Here is a 14,133-nt window from a genome sequence, read left to right as displayed (position 1 = left end):
TGATTCAGAGTCCAAGTGTAATACTTACCGATGTCATTCATCAAAATCTAATTATTGTCTTATAGACTTGAATCATGGACAGTCTACTGATCAGCTTGGACACTAAAACTCGGCGAAGCGCTGCTGAGCATCTTAGGGCATTTTGGATTCGAACATCTATCTCCTCTTCCCGATTACTTTAGGTAGGTCTTTTCTTTTCCATCTGCGGTGGCAGCATGGTTCTATTTTTATCACTTGTCACTATGCCCTTCATGACAAATGATAAAGAGCCGACCATCTTAGCCCTATTCATATGGAGATATTCTAGTGGTTGATTATCAGACCAATTTTCTCTCCTTCCTACTCTACTATCCTAGCCTTGGCCTTCAGGTTGCTTTTTTTTGAGCCTATAGCCCCAAGTCATCAGGATATCCAATGATCTAATGTTTGCATTAAGCAACATTCGCATTCATTGTATAAAGTTACTGCGTGACACCTGTATGTACCTATCAAAATTGATGTGCTGTTAGTATTTGAATTGATTAAATATATGAAAATACTATATTTAAATGACAAAATGGTATGGAATTATTCTTAAATTTCATTAGAAAATTGTTCCGGTTATAGGTCAATTACCATATTTAACGGATCCGTAATATCCGGATCTTATGATCCGATATCCGGATATTTCGGATATCCGGATCTCAAACCCTACGCGCAGCGATTGTTCCGAGACAGTTTGTTTGACACTTTTGACGGGCAACGAGCACAAATCTTTCTTCTGGCATTAAAACGGAACTATTGTTTTAAACAATCATTGAATGAACTAAGTAGTCTAACGTTTTCGTAAGTATATGGAAAAACGCGATTTTTCGAATTTAACAAACATTGAGCGTACCTGTATTTAATTTGTTGACTGTCTGTCTGCATACTCAGAAACCCTACTATTATTGCAGTACATGCCACTACTCGTGCCTCAAGAGCCGTGCTTCGTCGGTGCATCTACGCGCGTTCCTTCTCTTGCCACTAATCACGCGCTTGTCGCTTCTGTGTATTTATTGGTCTACGTTTTTGGTACTTGATTACAAAACTGCATGTTCCGTATAAAAATGCCAATTTTTTATGGAGTGCGAATGTAAACAAAATCAAATGAATATGATTGCATCAATTTCCAATAGTATTAAAATTTCCCCCGAAGTACAACGACAGTAAAACATGAAAAACTACTTTCCGGGTGTCGCACCATGGTGCGAATTTGACATTGGATTTAGATATTTTTTCTAATTATTTACTCAATTTGCACCGAGTACATTACTTTCCCCAGACCCGCAATGGCCAAAATAGTTTTTTTTTAATGTTGTATTTTTTTTTACCTGTTCCGTAGCTTAAATTAACATAAATAACACGTGCGAATTTAGATATTAGTGTTGTAAAACGTACGCCAAATTACACCGAGTACACCTTTTTTCTCTTCTTAGTTATAACCATTACATTATTTTCAGCCGATTTCACCCCTTTCCGGGGGGGTGAATTTAGTAACGATTGTATAAAGTTCGATTTTTAGCCCATACAAAACAATCCGTAGTGATTTTATTAGTCCTTAGAATTAGTTCCTGACTTTAGTGAAATTTGAGTTAATTTGACCGTACTATACGTGATTGGTATTTTTTTAATAGTTGACTACAGCGTATTGAAACGAATCTTATAGTTGAGTTGGGAGCCCATACATGAAAAGTACCCAATTATAGTTTGATATACGAAATTAAACGGCCGTAACTTTTTGTTATATTCACTTAGAAGTGTTATTTTTCCGCAGCTTCAAAAACTTGTAGACTTGAGTATATGGTTTTAATTTAAACTCGATACCTTTACGCGTTCCCGTGATTAAGGGTTTTGACAGACAGACAGACCGACAACAAAGTGATACTATAAAGGTTCCGTTTTGACTTTTTGAGATACGGAACCCTAAAAACAACAAGTTGAGTACCTACGTATTCAAACACAGTACTTGCGTACATAGCCCCGGGGCACCTTTAGATACTTGAAGTAAAACCTGTTTAAAATCCAGCGTTGCCTTATTTCCTTGTCGATAGCCTTCAGTTGCAATCTTTCACTGACGAATTAGCATGTAGGACGGTTTGGTACTAATAATATAAAAACAAAACTAACAACTCTTCTGCCCTCTAACTTTTTCACTAATCTAGTAAAAATAATCATACCTAAACGAATTTATTTAACATGATTGATTGAGCGATATTTGGGTTTTCTCCAAGCACTTTCCTGTTCAATAATGCCTAAGACGTAAATGCCATTAAGATATATTTATGTTTATTTTTCGTACCATAAAAAACCACCAAGTACCTACACAACCCACCATAATGGGTGGGCCGATATGCACCTGGCCGGAATTTTTAACTACATTTTATTTATATAGTTAAGTTATCTAACATGTATATAATATTTAATAAAATTATCTTTTGTATCTTTATAAATAATAACCATAATAGCCTTTATGGATGGATCGCCAGTCTACTGTGTGCGGACTATTCTTCAAAATCAATTTACTAGTTTAGCCGTGGAAAGTTTATCAATGGCGTAGCTAGCATAAGTGGCGGAGAGGTGCAGGTAACACAAAATTTAGTTACTTAAGTAGGTAAATATAAAAAAATCTTCCTTCTAGGTTTATCATTTGCAAACTCCAAAATCACGTTATAAAAAAATATATTTGATGTTGCCTCCTATTCTATTTTATTGTAGAAATGCCATGATTGTTCACTTAATCAGTAGGCCTAAGATGGGCGGCTCTTTATCATTTGTCAACATGTCTGTCACGTTCTAACAAGTATGTAAGCCTGAAAGTGACGGGCATAGTGACAAGCGATAAAAATGGAACCATGCCGCCACTGCAGCGGTGGTAAATGATAAAGAGCCGACCATCTTAGACCTACGGTTTTAATCATGGGCTACAATGAAGTAATTTTATGAATAATTTTATTTTACTGATTGTGAAAGTGAAACTGAAAGCGAACTCACATTGAAGCAACTGATTTAGCATATTGTTATAAATAAAACAACTTTAGTGTGTTCATTAGATTTGGAAGAAATTCTGTACAACCTCTTTTCACAATGAATTTCAAATAATCCAGAGTCACACAAATGGGTACAGTAACAGTGGCCGTTTTTAAATGTCTTCTCAGTCTTGGTATCTTTAAGAGGATTTTTTTCTGATACTTTATTGTAAAGAAGAGTAAATTTTGACATAGCAAAATTTTAGTCATTAGTGTTTGCCAAAAGCAAAGTTGAGTTAGGCCAAGATAAATCTGAAATGATTTTGACAGCATACGCAGTGCAAGAGTTATTTATACGTAATAATTTCATAGAAGTTTGACGTTTAAAAAATAACACTTGCACTGCGTGTGCTGTAAAAATTGTTGCAGACTTGTCTTGGTCTGAGTCTATTTGATTGCACAACCACAAACAATGAAGCTTGGACCCGGGCATGTCCTTAAACTACGTCCAAAAGAGAGGTATGGACATTGTGAATGTCATCTACCTTTGTGTGGTAGGGCACATCACAGCGGATGTCATTCCAGATCTAGAGCAGAGCCCAACTGGAGAAGTACCTCCACCTTACAGAAAACCGCAGCCAAATGACACTAGACAGACCCTACCCATAGTGCTGTGTTCCTGCCGGTGAGTAAGGTTGCCAGAGCTCAACGAGGGTGCGAGGCGTCCATAGGCTACGGAGACTGCTTACCACCAGGTGGGCCGTATGCTTGTTTGCCACCGTCGTAGTATTAAAAAAAAAACTACGTCTTGAATCGAATTTTAAAGTTGCGCTGTAAGTCCAGTGGGCGACGCCAACTCTCGAGCATGCATTTCTTGCTACAAATTCGCTGCAAATTCGGCGTTTCATTGGAATGTTGTATTTTTCCGATGGTTGAATAGTAAAGAAAAATTAAGGCAAAGAAAGAAATGAAAAATTGCACACAGCAGGCACAAAGTTGTGCGCAGTTCCTCTGGTGTCTAAATATCCAGATTGCAGAAATTCTCAATTGCAGAAATAATGACAGACCTTTACAATGGCCCTGAATGAAAAAAGACTTACTAGGCACCTTCCTGTTATTGTTACTCGTACATAAATTTTATTGGTGATGGCGGTTGTGCAATCTACCAGTTTTACGATTTTTTTATAGGTGACACTACTAATGTTCCAAAACATCGCTAGGAAACCGGACTATTCTTAAAAGGCTTAGTTCCCCTCTGGGTTGCATTGGGTCATATGGTAGTTGCTGTCGTAAAAACTAGTACTTACGCCGACTTGGTTGCTAAAGCGGTCCTTGTGGTCCATTAGAATTTAGAATTCAAAAAGAGGAGGAGATCGAGTAATTTCGAATTTATAACATTTCAATAACCTACCTAGGTATTCTGAAGCCATACGCCTTCTTAATCTACTTCCAGTCAAATATTTACCTATTAGTTTTTATTTGATCGGATCTTAAAATTGTCATTAAGGTTAATGTTTTGAATAGACTGCCTTTTATTGCCATTATAACTTTACATTTTAACTATTTTTAGTATCTATTGCTATATTAATACGATTGGGTAGCTGTCCGTATATGTTTAATTAATCAATTGGAGATTTTTTTATAAAGATACTTAAGTTATTGTTAAAACACTTGACTTAAACAGGTTTATAGTTTTCATGTGATTGTACTTCACGGAATAGCACTAATCGCAAAAGCGGTTTGTACACGCATGTACACATAGCTTCCTAATAAGTATGTAGTATAAACATGATAGTGATGTTTTAGATATTCGCATGACTGACCTTTTTGTAACGTGGTTTGTGTAGTGGCGGCCGCGGAGATGTCGGCGGTGTTGCATGCGTAGCCTGGCCGACCGCCGGAGATGGACTGTGTCTGTTTGCTCGAGCACGGCGAGTACGGCGACGAGACGCGAGGCGCGTGGCGAGCGCGCGCGCTGCACTCAGACTTCGTTGCTGCACTGCAGCGCAAGGTGCATGCTCTGTTCATATTGCTTGCCAAACAATGCATACGAACCAGAATCACTAAGTGGGCTCAACAATGACGCTCAAATCAGAGGGTCTTGAACTGTTTTAATCTCTGGTTCCATAGTGAACTATAGTTGTCTCACCTATAGTTGTCAGTCGTTCCGTCCTGCTAACTCTCTTTTGCTTGTTTTATCTTATCCATAGGACGTAGTCCAATAGACGCTAGAGGTTTCCTTAAAGATAGACAGTAAAGAAGAATCGTCTGGCATATACAGGGTGATTTCTGGGTCGTGATCCAGAACCACTTTTCTGAATCTATAAATGATTTACATTATCATACGGTAGTATTTGATTGAAAGATAATTAGTTGATTTTTATTATTTTTCAAGTAAAATTGACACCCTATGACTTTTGAAATACGCTGTATGGAAATCGACAAGACGTCACATTAAGTAGGGTGACCAAACTGTATGCAAACATGTTGTTTTCTACTTGTCATCTGAAAAATAATCATAATTATTGGTGATAATAAATAATGAGCAACATCATTAGACTCATCTTTGAATTCTGAGGTGTCTTGTTCTCTTGCTCCACGACCCCGAAATCACCCACAATACAATGTATATTTGTAGGAAAGTGACCATTATTGTACGTTAGGTCAGGGGGTCTTTAACTCTAATTAGGCCTTAATGGGAGTCAAATAATAAGATGCCTGATCTTACAATGAAGCAGCTCAGACCAGTTATAGCTGATGTAATACCTTCCGAATGAGCACCTAATATTTATTTCAATTACTTATTCAATCATGTGAACTTAGGAGTTTATAAAATGTACGTTGCACGACACGATCACAATCATATTAGCAAAGCCAGAGCAGTTTGTGGTTAAAGAAATTTATTTTCTCAAAAGAAATTTAACATTTCACTTAGGTAAATAGAGAAAATACAAGATCACATAAAATATGAGTGAGCATGCATACCTGCATTAACAAATTAAAATAAATATAATTAAAATTTGAATTACGCACCTTTTTCTACCGATATGTTGGGTACTGCTTGGGTGTGTTTGAGTATAGCCAACACCTACTAATCCGAATCCTAATAATCCTAAAAATACAAAGGGTAGAAACCTCAGTACCCTGGCACTTTTGAACAAACTACCCTGGGAAAACCAAGTTATGCATCGAAAATAAGTATGGTAATTAGTCTGAACGCTTACCATTAGTTATAGAATTATAAAAAAAAAAACCGGATGTATTTGTTATAGTTCATTTTTAAATTACAATAAAAGATGTGTACACTATCATTCCCTTGGTGCCTCACTAAAGAACGCGTACATCACTACTCAAGGATCTCAGGGCCACGGCGGTCTGCGCTGTCTGAAAAGCATCAGTAGCTCTTCTTTTACAGCGGCACAGAAAAAGTAATAGTAGGTACTACCGTACAGAAAAAAAACTTTCTTCAAAACCGAAGTTTGACAGCGATTCATATGGTACTATCCCTTTCGGCTATTTAGGGTTGTCAAAATTCAAGTCATTATCTTATCCTAAAAATTAGGACGACAAATAAACGCATTGGATTTGTACTAATATACCGACAAACATGGTACGGACTGCGCTAAGAAGGTTCGGCCGTGTGTTCTTAGGTACTTACCTACAGAAAATATGTTCATGGCTGTCGTGTAAGGCAATCCAACGTATAGTATTTACATATTTATATAGCCGCATCCTTATCAAAAATAACACCAAAATCATGGTATGCTTCGAAATGTGGCTTTGTACCGACTTCAAACATATCAGTTAGTAACGCATATACTTGAAAAGGATAATATTTTATTTCATACTTTTTGTAGTCGGTTTACTGTTTTTTGTAAAAAGTTTTTATGTATTCTTCATTACAGGTTTCAATTATTTACGTTTCTAATAATTGAACAAAAATTTACTTTCTGTTCATAGTGTCCGTTTGTCTTCTTGATTTTGGTTTTTCACTCTCAATTGCTCAAAGGTTGACTAGAAGAGAACCCTTATATGGATAAGTTCGCCTTTGTGCGTTGTATATATTTTGTTTTATTGTATTTTGTAATATGGCTTATGTACAATAAAGCGTAAGAGAGGTATGGGCATTGTGAATGTCATCTCGCCTTGTGTGGTAGGGCACAGCACAGCAGATGTCATTCCAGATCTAGAGCAGAGCCCAACTGGGGAAGTACCTCCACCTTACAGAAAACCGCAGCCAAATAACACTTGACCCTACTCATAGTGTTGTGTTCCTGCCGGTGAGTAAGGTTGCCAGAGCTCAACGAGGAGGGTGGGGTTAGGGTCGGCAACGCGCATGTAACTCCTCTGGAGTTGCAGGTGTACATAGGCTACGGAGACTGCTTACCATCAGGCAGGCCGTATGCTTGTTTGCCACCGACGTAGTATAAAAAAAAAAAAAAAAAAAGCGTTTCATACACACATAAATGGACACTAACATATAGGTAACTATCAATTAAACTTAAGACAAATCAGATTCTCTTAGTTAAAATAAATAGAGTTATAAAACACAATATTTACTTATACAACTTTATGATGAAATCATTAGTTACTGGGCCAAAACAATTTGGGGTTGATTTCAGGGTCCGGGTCCGGGTAGTACTGCATCAGGTCCGCCACCGGGGCCTCCTGGTCCTCATAGAAATCGCACGCGAGCAAATATTCTCTTTTGGAATAGTCATCTCCTTTGCAGAACATATCACCTGCAGGAAAATTATTTGCTTAACAAATGACCGTGAATTACATGCCAGCATTGGTAACATGTGGTTCTCGCACAACAGATGGGTATTTTTCTCGCGCGATTAGTTGTAGTAAAGCCACTCAAATTACTTATCAGCAACATCAGGTATTAACATTTCAGAAATATTTTGACACCGACTACAGACTATGGAGCCGAATCAATTTTAAATACTAAACAGTAAATACCTACGTAGTGAGTAATTGATTAAGTTACTCGTAGTAAGTATTTTGTGGTTTTACGGGATTTCATGTTATTGTGTAGCTACCGTACACTACACAGATGACTAATTTAAGGCTATTCGAGTATAATACTACGTGGGAAACCCTGATCGGTGGGAGGTAGAATACAGGTATTTTATCAGGAGTGTTGTTTCCAGAACGAATGACCTGGTACGAACCCTGCTGGCTATTAGTACGTGCTAACATTCGTATCTGTATATGCTTCATGTAGAGGCTTGTAGGACTTATGCATCAGACAGTGTGTCCTAGTACTAGCCCAGGCTGTTGTCCTGAATGTTCTAATGTGTTACCCAGAATGTGCGAGGGCTGTGTGTTTGGACTAGCGGCGGCCTTAGGACCGGGTGGTAAATCTTTGAGAGGCACTGTCTTAATTGCGAATGTATTTGTTGCGCGAGGTGTAATACCTTCCGTGTCGAGGATATGCACGGGGCTTTGCGCCTCCAGCGCGCCCACGCAGTAGTGCTCCTCGGTCAGATCGGGGTGCCAGTACATGATAGCGTCCCGGCACGAAGTCCCGGCTATCGGCAGCAGGATTCTGTCCTGAATATTTTTATTAATTTTATATATTAGTCTCACAACAATATTTTTGTCTCGACTATATCCTGAACTGTAAACTTGAATTACTTTGATTCTGGAGGCTACTTTGATAAGAACTCCTTAATGGAATTCGACTTGTACAAGTTATTAGTGTTATTAACGTATTCTTACGATTGTTTACTGTGTACCTAATAGTAGATTATTTACCCGTTCTTAAAAACCAGAAATAAGTTAAAGTCGTTAACTTTTGCACTATTACACGTATTTAAATTACCTTGCAAATAATTTTGTTGTTGACGATGGGCTCCTTGACCTCACCGGTGCAGAAGAACTTGCGCTTTTTGCGCATTATCACTGTGCTCACCTCCAGTACCGTCTTGATGGTATTTCCTTCAGAAAAGTAATTTTTAACTTAGTATGTACTTAACTAATCGTTAAAGTTCCGATTATTTCATTATAATACGTCATAAAGTGAATATAAATAGACGTCAACCTCATGCTTACTTCAGCGAATACCTTTCTAATAATAAAAAAAAAAAACAAATCCTTAACATACTAGCTGAGACAACTTAGTATCTTCGTACAATTTGTATCATTGCCATCTAGTCGCTAGAGTGCGTCAAGTTTAGCATAATTTACTGTAGCATTACCTTACCTATATTATATATAGTTCTTAATGAGAGCATTTTTAGGAGGTAGGTGCACGTCTATTGCAATGTATAACTTATCATTTATACTATTATTGTACTTGCTTCTGTTGTTTCTCCAATAAAATAAAATAAAATAAAAATAATAGACATGGAGAAACTTAATACTTCTCGTAATTTACAAATCACAAAACTATTCCCGTCGTTTGTGCCATATTGATCAATGTGAATGCTGAATAATCTAGGGTCCGGCTTTTTTTATTGGGAACAAGAACATTATTTTATAGATGAAAAATGTGAGGTGAATGAGTTGGTAATTGCCTTTTTCGCCGTTGATGGCTTCCAGCTCGCGCATGCCGCGCGCCTGCGTCTCGCGGCTGTTCTGCTGCTTCATGTAGTCCGACAGCCGCTGCATGGCCGACACGAACTCGTCGATCGGACCTGCCCAGCCATCAAAATATAAGTAAACCCATTAGGTACTATAAGCTATAATAAGATTCCATTGTATTCAATTACCTATTCCAAAACTGCCTCCATCTAAATAATTGAGGAACTGGAAGAAACGTAACGCTTCATCGGATTCTATCTCGTCCATAACCGGTCTCTGTGGAGAAAATATGGATCAATTTAGACGCATTTGTATACGTTTGATATTTGTTTCGATAAAGAATAACATAAGATCAGTCGCCATCATACCTATATATCGCAGCGGTTGAAGTGCTCAAAAATATCTGAACACGCACTCTAGCGCCTTGACAATAGTGGCGTGTCCAAATATTTGTGAGCATCTTGGCCGCCCATATATCTGCTGGCGACTGTACTTCAACTGTCTTTCCTGTCGCCGCTTGGTCAAGAATCATCCATAACTATCCGAGACGATCTGAGTCATAATAAAACGAAATGAAAGTGAGCTTCAATTATATTCAGACAGGTTCTGTAAAAGTGTCCCGGGCTTAGCACGGTTTACCTACTTAGTGTAACCACATGCAGCGCATACACAAGGCTCAACATGCTGCGGGCCCTGTACGCAAAAATCCGCCCCCCGTTCCCATACAATCGTAGTTAATATGAACTTACGAATTTCCCACTCCATGCCCCGACGTCGGAGTAGAGCGAGTTGACCCTGCTTGGCATCCAGTCTGAGGAAGCGCGTGCCACCAGGATCGGGTGCTATAAATCAACCTTAAATTTATAATTTAAAACTATACGAACATGATATACCGCCAACACTTATTCAATTTCCTTTTCTAGCTAGGTATAATAGTACTAAGTTTATACTTACCAGCGATGGCAAACTACTAAATACATTCTGAATCCAAAAAACGAGGAAAATAAAATAAATTCCCAACGCGTGCATTTCTGCTCTAAGCAAACACAAACAAAAGCCAATCGTTAAAATAATAACGAGAGTAATCAATTTCTCCAATTAGTACAACAGTTTTTTTTACCTTTTAATTGACACAGTAGGTATATTACTCACTTAACGCGCTAGATGAAGCAATGTAAGTACAACATTGCGACCTACGATATAATACTCAAAAATTGTTGGTAGGTACTTCACATAGTTAATGCGAATGACGTTAACGAACCTACCTAGTATATATTTAATAGTTTAGTAGTATATATATGCGAAATGAAATTTGGACAAAGTTCAATGTCGTATTAAATAAAATAAACTTAGTTATTTTTACCCGACTGCCAAAGGGAGGAGGGTAATGGTTTTCGATTGTATGTATGTATGTATGTCTGTTTCTTTGTGGCCTCCTGTAGCCTAAACGGCTTGATGGATTTTGATGTATGAGGTATCGTTAGATTCGTCTTGATCACGGGAGTGGACTTAGGTAGGTATTTTCGTTGGTGGCGGCCAAGTTGGTCCCCGCCTGCGATACTAAAATCAACAACAATATTCTTGTGGGGCTTGTTTTCTTCTTTTTAGTGTGCAGTCGGGTTTTCTGTTTTTTTATAAAAAAAATAATTAATATTATAAATAGTTATGTTTTTTAAATATTTAAGTATTAATAGCATTAAATACAAAAAAACTTATTATTTAAATGCGATATGGTTAACGGCAGTCTTGGATCTCTAGTCTGCTCGACAAACTGAAAACTGTGAAAAATAGAAATACTACTCCTAAAAATACGTGTGATACCTCATTGGATTAGTAATGATATCTAGAAAAATATGTTCGACGCGTTTATTACCACATAATAAATATCTAAAGTTATTTAAAAAAAGGGGAACAAAATAGATATTTGATATTTCCCCAATATCTCAAATAGTATTAATATTTAAGAATTCTGAATAAAATATTATTAAAGACGAAGAAATTTTAAATCTAACTTTTTATTCAACGCGTCTCACCTTCGGGACACGTGCGAGGCGTGAAAAAGCGAGTACGTAACATTAAACATTATTTTAAATGAAATGGAATGTTGAATGAATGGAAAAGGAAATGTCTTCTTTTTTCCGTCCTTTTTACGGTTCCGTACCCAAAGGGCAAAACGGGACCATATTACTAAGACTCTGCTGTCCGACCGTCCGTCTGTCCGCTAGACAGTTGAAATTTTCACAGATGATGTATTTCTGTTGTCGCTGTAACAACAAATACTAAAAAGTACGGAACCCTCGGTGGACGAGTCTGACTCGCACTTGTCCGGTTTTTGGTTCACAACTTCTGAATATTTTTGTGTGCTAATAAACGCTTCGGATACATTTTTCTTTAAGTACATCATGTATGTATGTATGTATGAATGTCACTTTATTGCACATAAACAGGTAAACATAAAACAGATAATACAAAACAGGTAAAAAAATGTTATGTACAAAGGCGAACTTATCCCTAAAAGCGATCTCTTCCAGCTCACCTTTCAGAAAATGCGAAAGGATCAAACACTAACAGGTGACACGAATTATGATTCGTCGCCCATACATCCCATGGATGACAGGTGAGATCAGAAATCAGGTGATCGGTGATCTTTCTATGGAAAACCAAGTGTGGGACGCCCCGGCCCGGGGCTGGGCCGGTTTAACATGAGTCATCTTTTATGCAAAAATTAAATAATTTCTTGCATTTTTGACCAAATGAGCTGTATTTTCAGAGAGATTTGTTATTTCATTTTATTTTCGGAGACGGTGGGATATCATTTCTTGAACTTCTGTCGCTACCTATATTTACTTACAAGAAAATTTGTATTATCAATTATGTTCTCATTATTAGAATGGCCTTCTGAGATCTGGGCTGGATGGCTTCCCTTTTGCACACTTCAAGGGTCTTGGCGAAGCGTTAGTGAAGTCTGTGCTGTGCCTTATTCGCTAAAATTACTGATAACTGTTGAGCTTGCGCTGAAATAAATGAATTAAATTATTTATTTCAGGTACTATACCCGTCATATACTCGTATGTATTATTATACCACGTGATCGTCCATACAAAAAGAGAAACCGTTTTTCCACTTTTAAATATTTTCTATAACTAATCCTTTCAAGTAAAATTAAAATTGTAAGAAATATCGATAGTTTATCGACATGGCCACAGCAACCGTTACACATTGTTATTCGTACATAAAAACTATGGAAGGGTAGATTTAAGGAACAGAATCTCCATAGACCATCCATAGACCAAAAAGTGTCCGACAAAAAACCATAAATAGGTGGCGCTACAATACGAGTACCTAGAATCGGTAGCGGCCCGCCTTAAGGAGCGCTTGTGCAGTGTACTCCCATAAATAATCATAATGAAATTATAGTACCTAATCAATGTAATAAATACTACTTATTCGTAATTAATGTTTCTATCGTAAACAAGTCAATAATAGTTAAATAAGTAATTATTATTCATTAACATATGATTTCTCGCCTACTGCTATAATTTCATACGTAACGCGCGAAGCGGAGCGCTTTGGATTGCTCTCCTATGAAAAAATATTTAGTAGGTACATTGAATCAATAGGAAAATCCATAAGAGCGATAGAGAAGTTTCGCCACAGTTCCGCACGTGAAACAGAAAATGTTCTATGAAGAAATACGTAAAATTGGAGCGGCGCGCTTGGCGCCTAGCCCGCTCGACGAATGCGGTGCGCGCCTTGTTGTCATTTGTTTGCAAATACGCGCGGGAATGCAATTTTGACTGTTTTCATTCTAAATAATAGGGTTGTTTTCTAATTTTTTGAAACGCTTGTATTACGTTCTATATTAACTAAAAGTTGCCCTAACATTCAACTTTTATACTAAAAACGGCTTTAAATATGTTAAATTAACAAAATATATTTTGACGGATGCTTTCGCGCCCAAAACGCTCTTTGAAAATTGTGTGACGTCACAGTTTACGGTTTGACACGTAACTACATACACACGTAGAAGATACGAGCTGTCAACTGACATTTGTCGTTTGTTGTTTATCGCCTAACTGTCAACAGTGTCAATCCGAGGGTTGTGACGTCATCAGAATCTTCAAAGACGTTTAGAATTTGGTCACGTGATGTGTGCCAAAAGATATTTTAAATTCAATATTTACAAAAATATGGTCATTACAGGTCCCCTAAAAGTAGTTTAACATGTTCTTATAATCCAAAAGAATTTATTGGGATACAATTCTACCCTAAGATTTGTAGATGGAAACAACCCTATTAGACAAGAATTCAAAAAGTGAGTGTACAGAATTTGTTTGTGGTAAAGTGTTTAAAAATAAATGAATATAACATGACATTCATATAAGAATGTGCAAAATCTTTGCAAAATTGACTCGAGCTAGATACAAAAGGACAACCTTCAACTTTCGTAAAAATGTTTGGACCGAAACTGGTGTGTTAACAGTTTAGCACTTATTTCCATAAAATAAAAAAACATTCATATATTCATTCACGATATTCGTAAAGCATTATATTCCATTGCACATAGGTACTTTAGTACTTACTCAAAATCTATAAGAGAGTTCAATGACCGGGT

General features: G+C 37.2%; 2 protein-coding genes and 1 long non-coding RNA gene across 5 annotated transcripts in view; all 3 read right to left on the bottom strand.

Moving 5' to 3' along the window:
- The window catches only part of LOC133527363 (proton-coupled amino acid transporter-like protein CG1139), a 61,359-nt gene extending 56,329 nt beyond the window's left edge, over nucleotides 1–5,030 (bottom strand). For 2 of the 3 annotated variants that reach the window (XM_061864340.1, XM_061864332.1), the window contains exon 1: nucleotides 4,811–4,947. Coding sequence is in view for 1 of the 3 variants with exons in the window: in XM_061864326.1 (XP_061720310.1) it covers nucleotides 4,811–5,015 (205 nt within the window). In the remaining 2 variants the exon portion in view is untranslated. Of the gene's footprint in view, nucleotides 1–4,810 lie in introns of all 3 variants that reach the window. The other variant, XM_061864326.1, reaches the window with a different exon arrangement.
- Nucleotides 5,031–7,527: 2,497 nt separating this feature from the next.
- On the bottom strand, nucleotides 7,528–10,584 carry LOC133527515 (uncharacterized). Its single transcript, XM_061864559.1, has 7 exons — nucleotides 10,473–10,584; nucleotides 10,268–10,360; nucleotides 9,707–9,794; nucleotides 9,512–9,631; nucleotides 8,818–8,933; nucleotides 8,411–8,546; nucleotides 7,528–7,729 (listed from the first exon to the last, which is right to left on the bottom strand). Exons 1-7 carry the CDS (start codon nucleotides 10,545–10,547, stop codon nucleotides 7,572–7,574), a joined length of 786 nt encoding a protein of 261 aa, XP_061720543.1. The 5' UTR covers nucleotides 10,548–10,584; the 3' UTR covers nucleotides 7,528–7,571.
- Nucleotides 10,585–11,923: 1,339 nt separating this feature from the next.
- On the bottom strand, nucleotides 11,924–13,848 carry LOC133527572 (uncharacterized). Its single transcript, XR_009800895.1, has 2 exons — nucleotides 12,603–13,848; nucleotides 11,924–12,532 (listed from the first exon to the last, which is right to left on the bottom strand). It is a non-coding gene; the product is annotated as an uncharacterized LOC133527572 (long non-coding RNA).
- Between the last annotated feature and the right edge of the window lie 285 nt (nucleotides 13,849–14,133).

The sequence above is a fragment of the Cydia pomonella genome, chromosome 1, assembly GCF_033807575.1.
Source record: "Cydia pomonella isolate Wapato2018A chromosome 1, ilCydPomo1, whole genome shotgun sequence".
NCBI classification, from domain to species: Eukaryota; Metazoa; Arthropoda; class Insecta; order Lepidoptera; family Tortricidae; genus Cydia; species Cydia pomonella.
This window is presented reverse-complemented; position numbering and strand designations above follow the sequence as displayed.

What these genes read in the sequence shown, in the direction of transcription:
- LOC133527515 (XM_061864559.1), bottom strand. Translation starts at nt 10,547, where the DNA reads ATGCACGCGTTGGGAATTTATTTTATTTTCCTCGTTTTTTGGATTCAG. An exon ending in AGCCATCAACGGCGAAAAAG is followed by an intron (nt 8,934 to 9,511) that starts GCAATTACCAAC and finishes ACTTTTCTGAAG; the next exon opens with GAAATACCATCAAGACGGTA. An exon ending in ACAACAAAATTATTTGCAAG is followed by an intron (nt 8,547 to 8,817) that starts GTAATTTAAATA and finishes AAAAATATTCAG; the next exon opens with GACAGAATCCTGCTGCCGAT.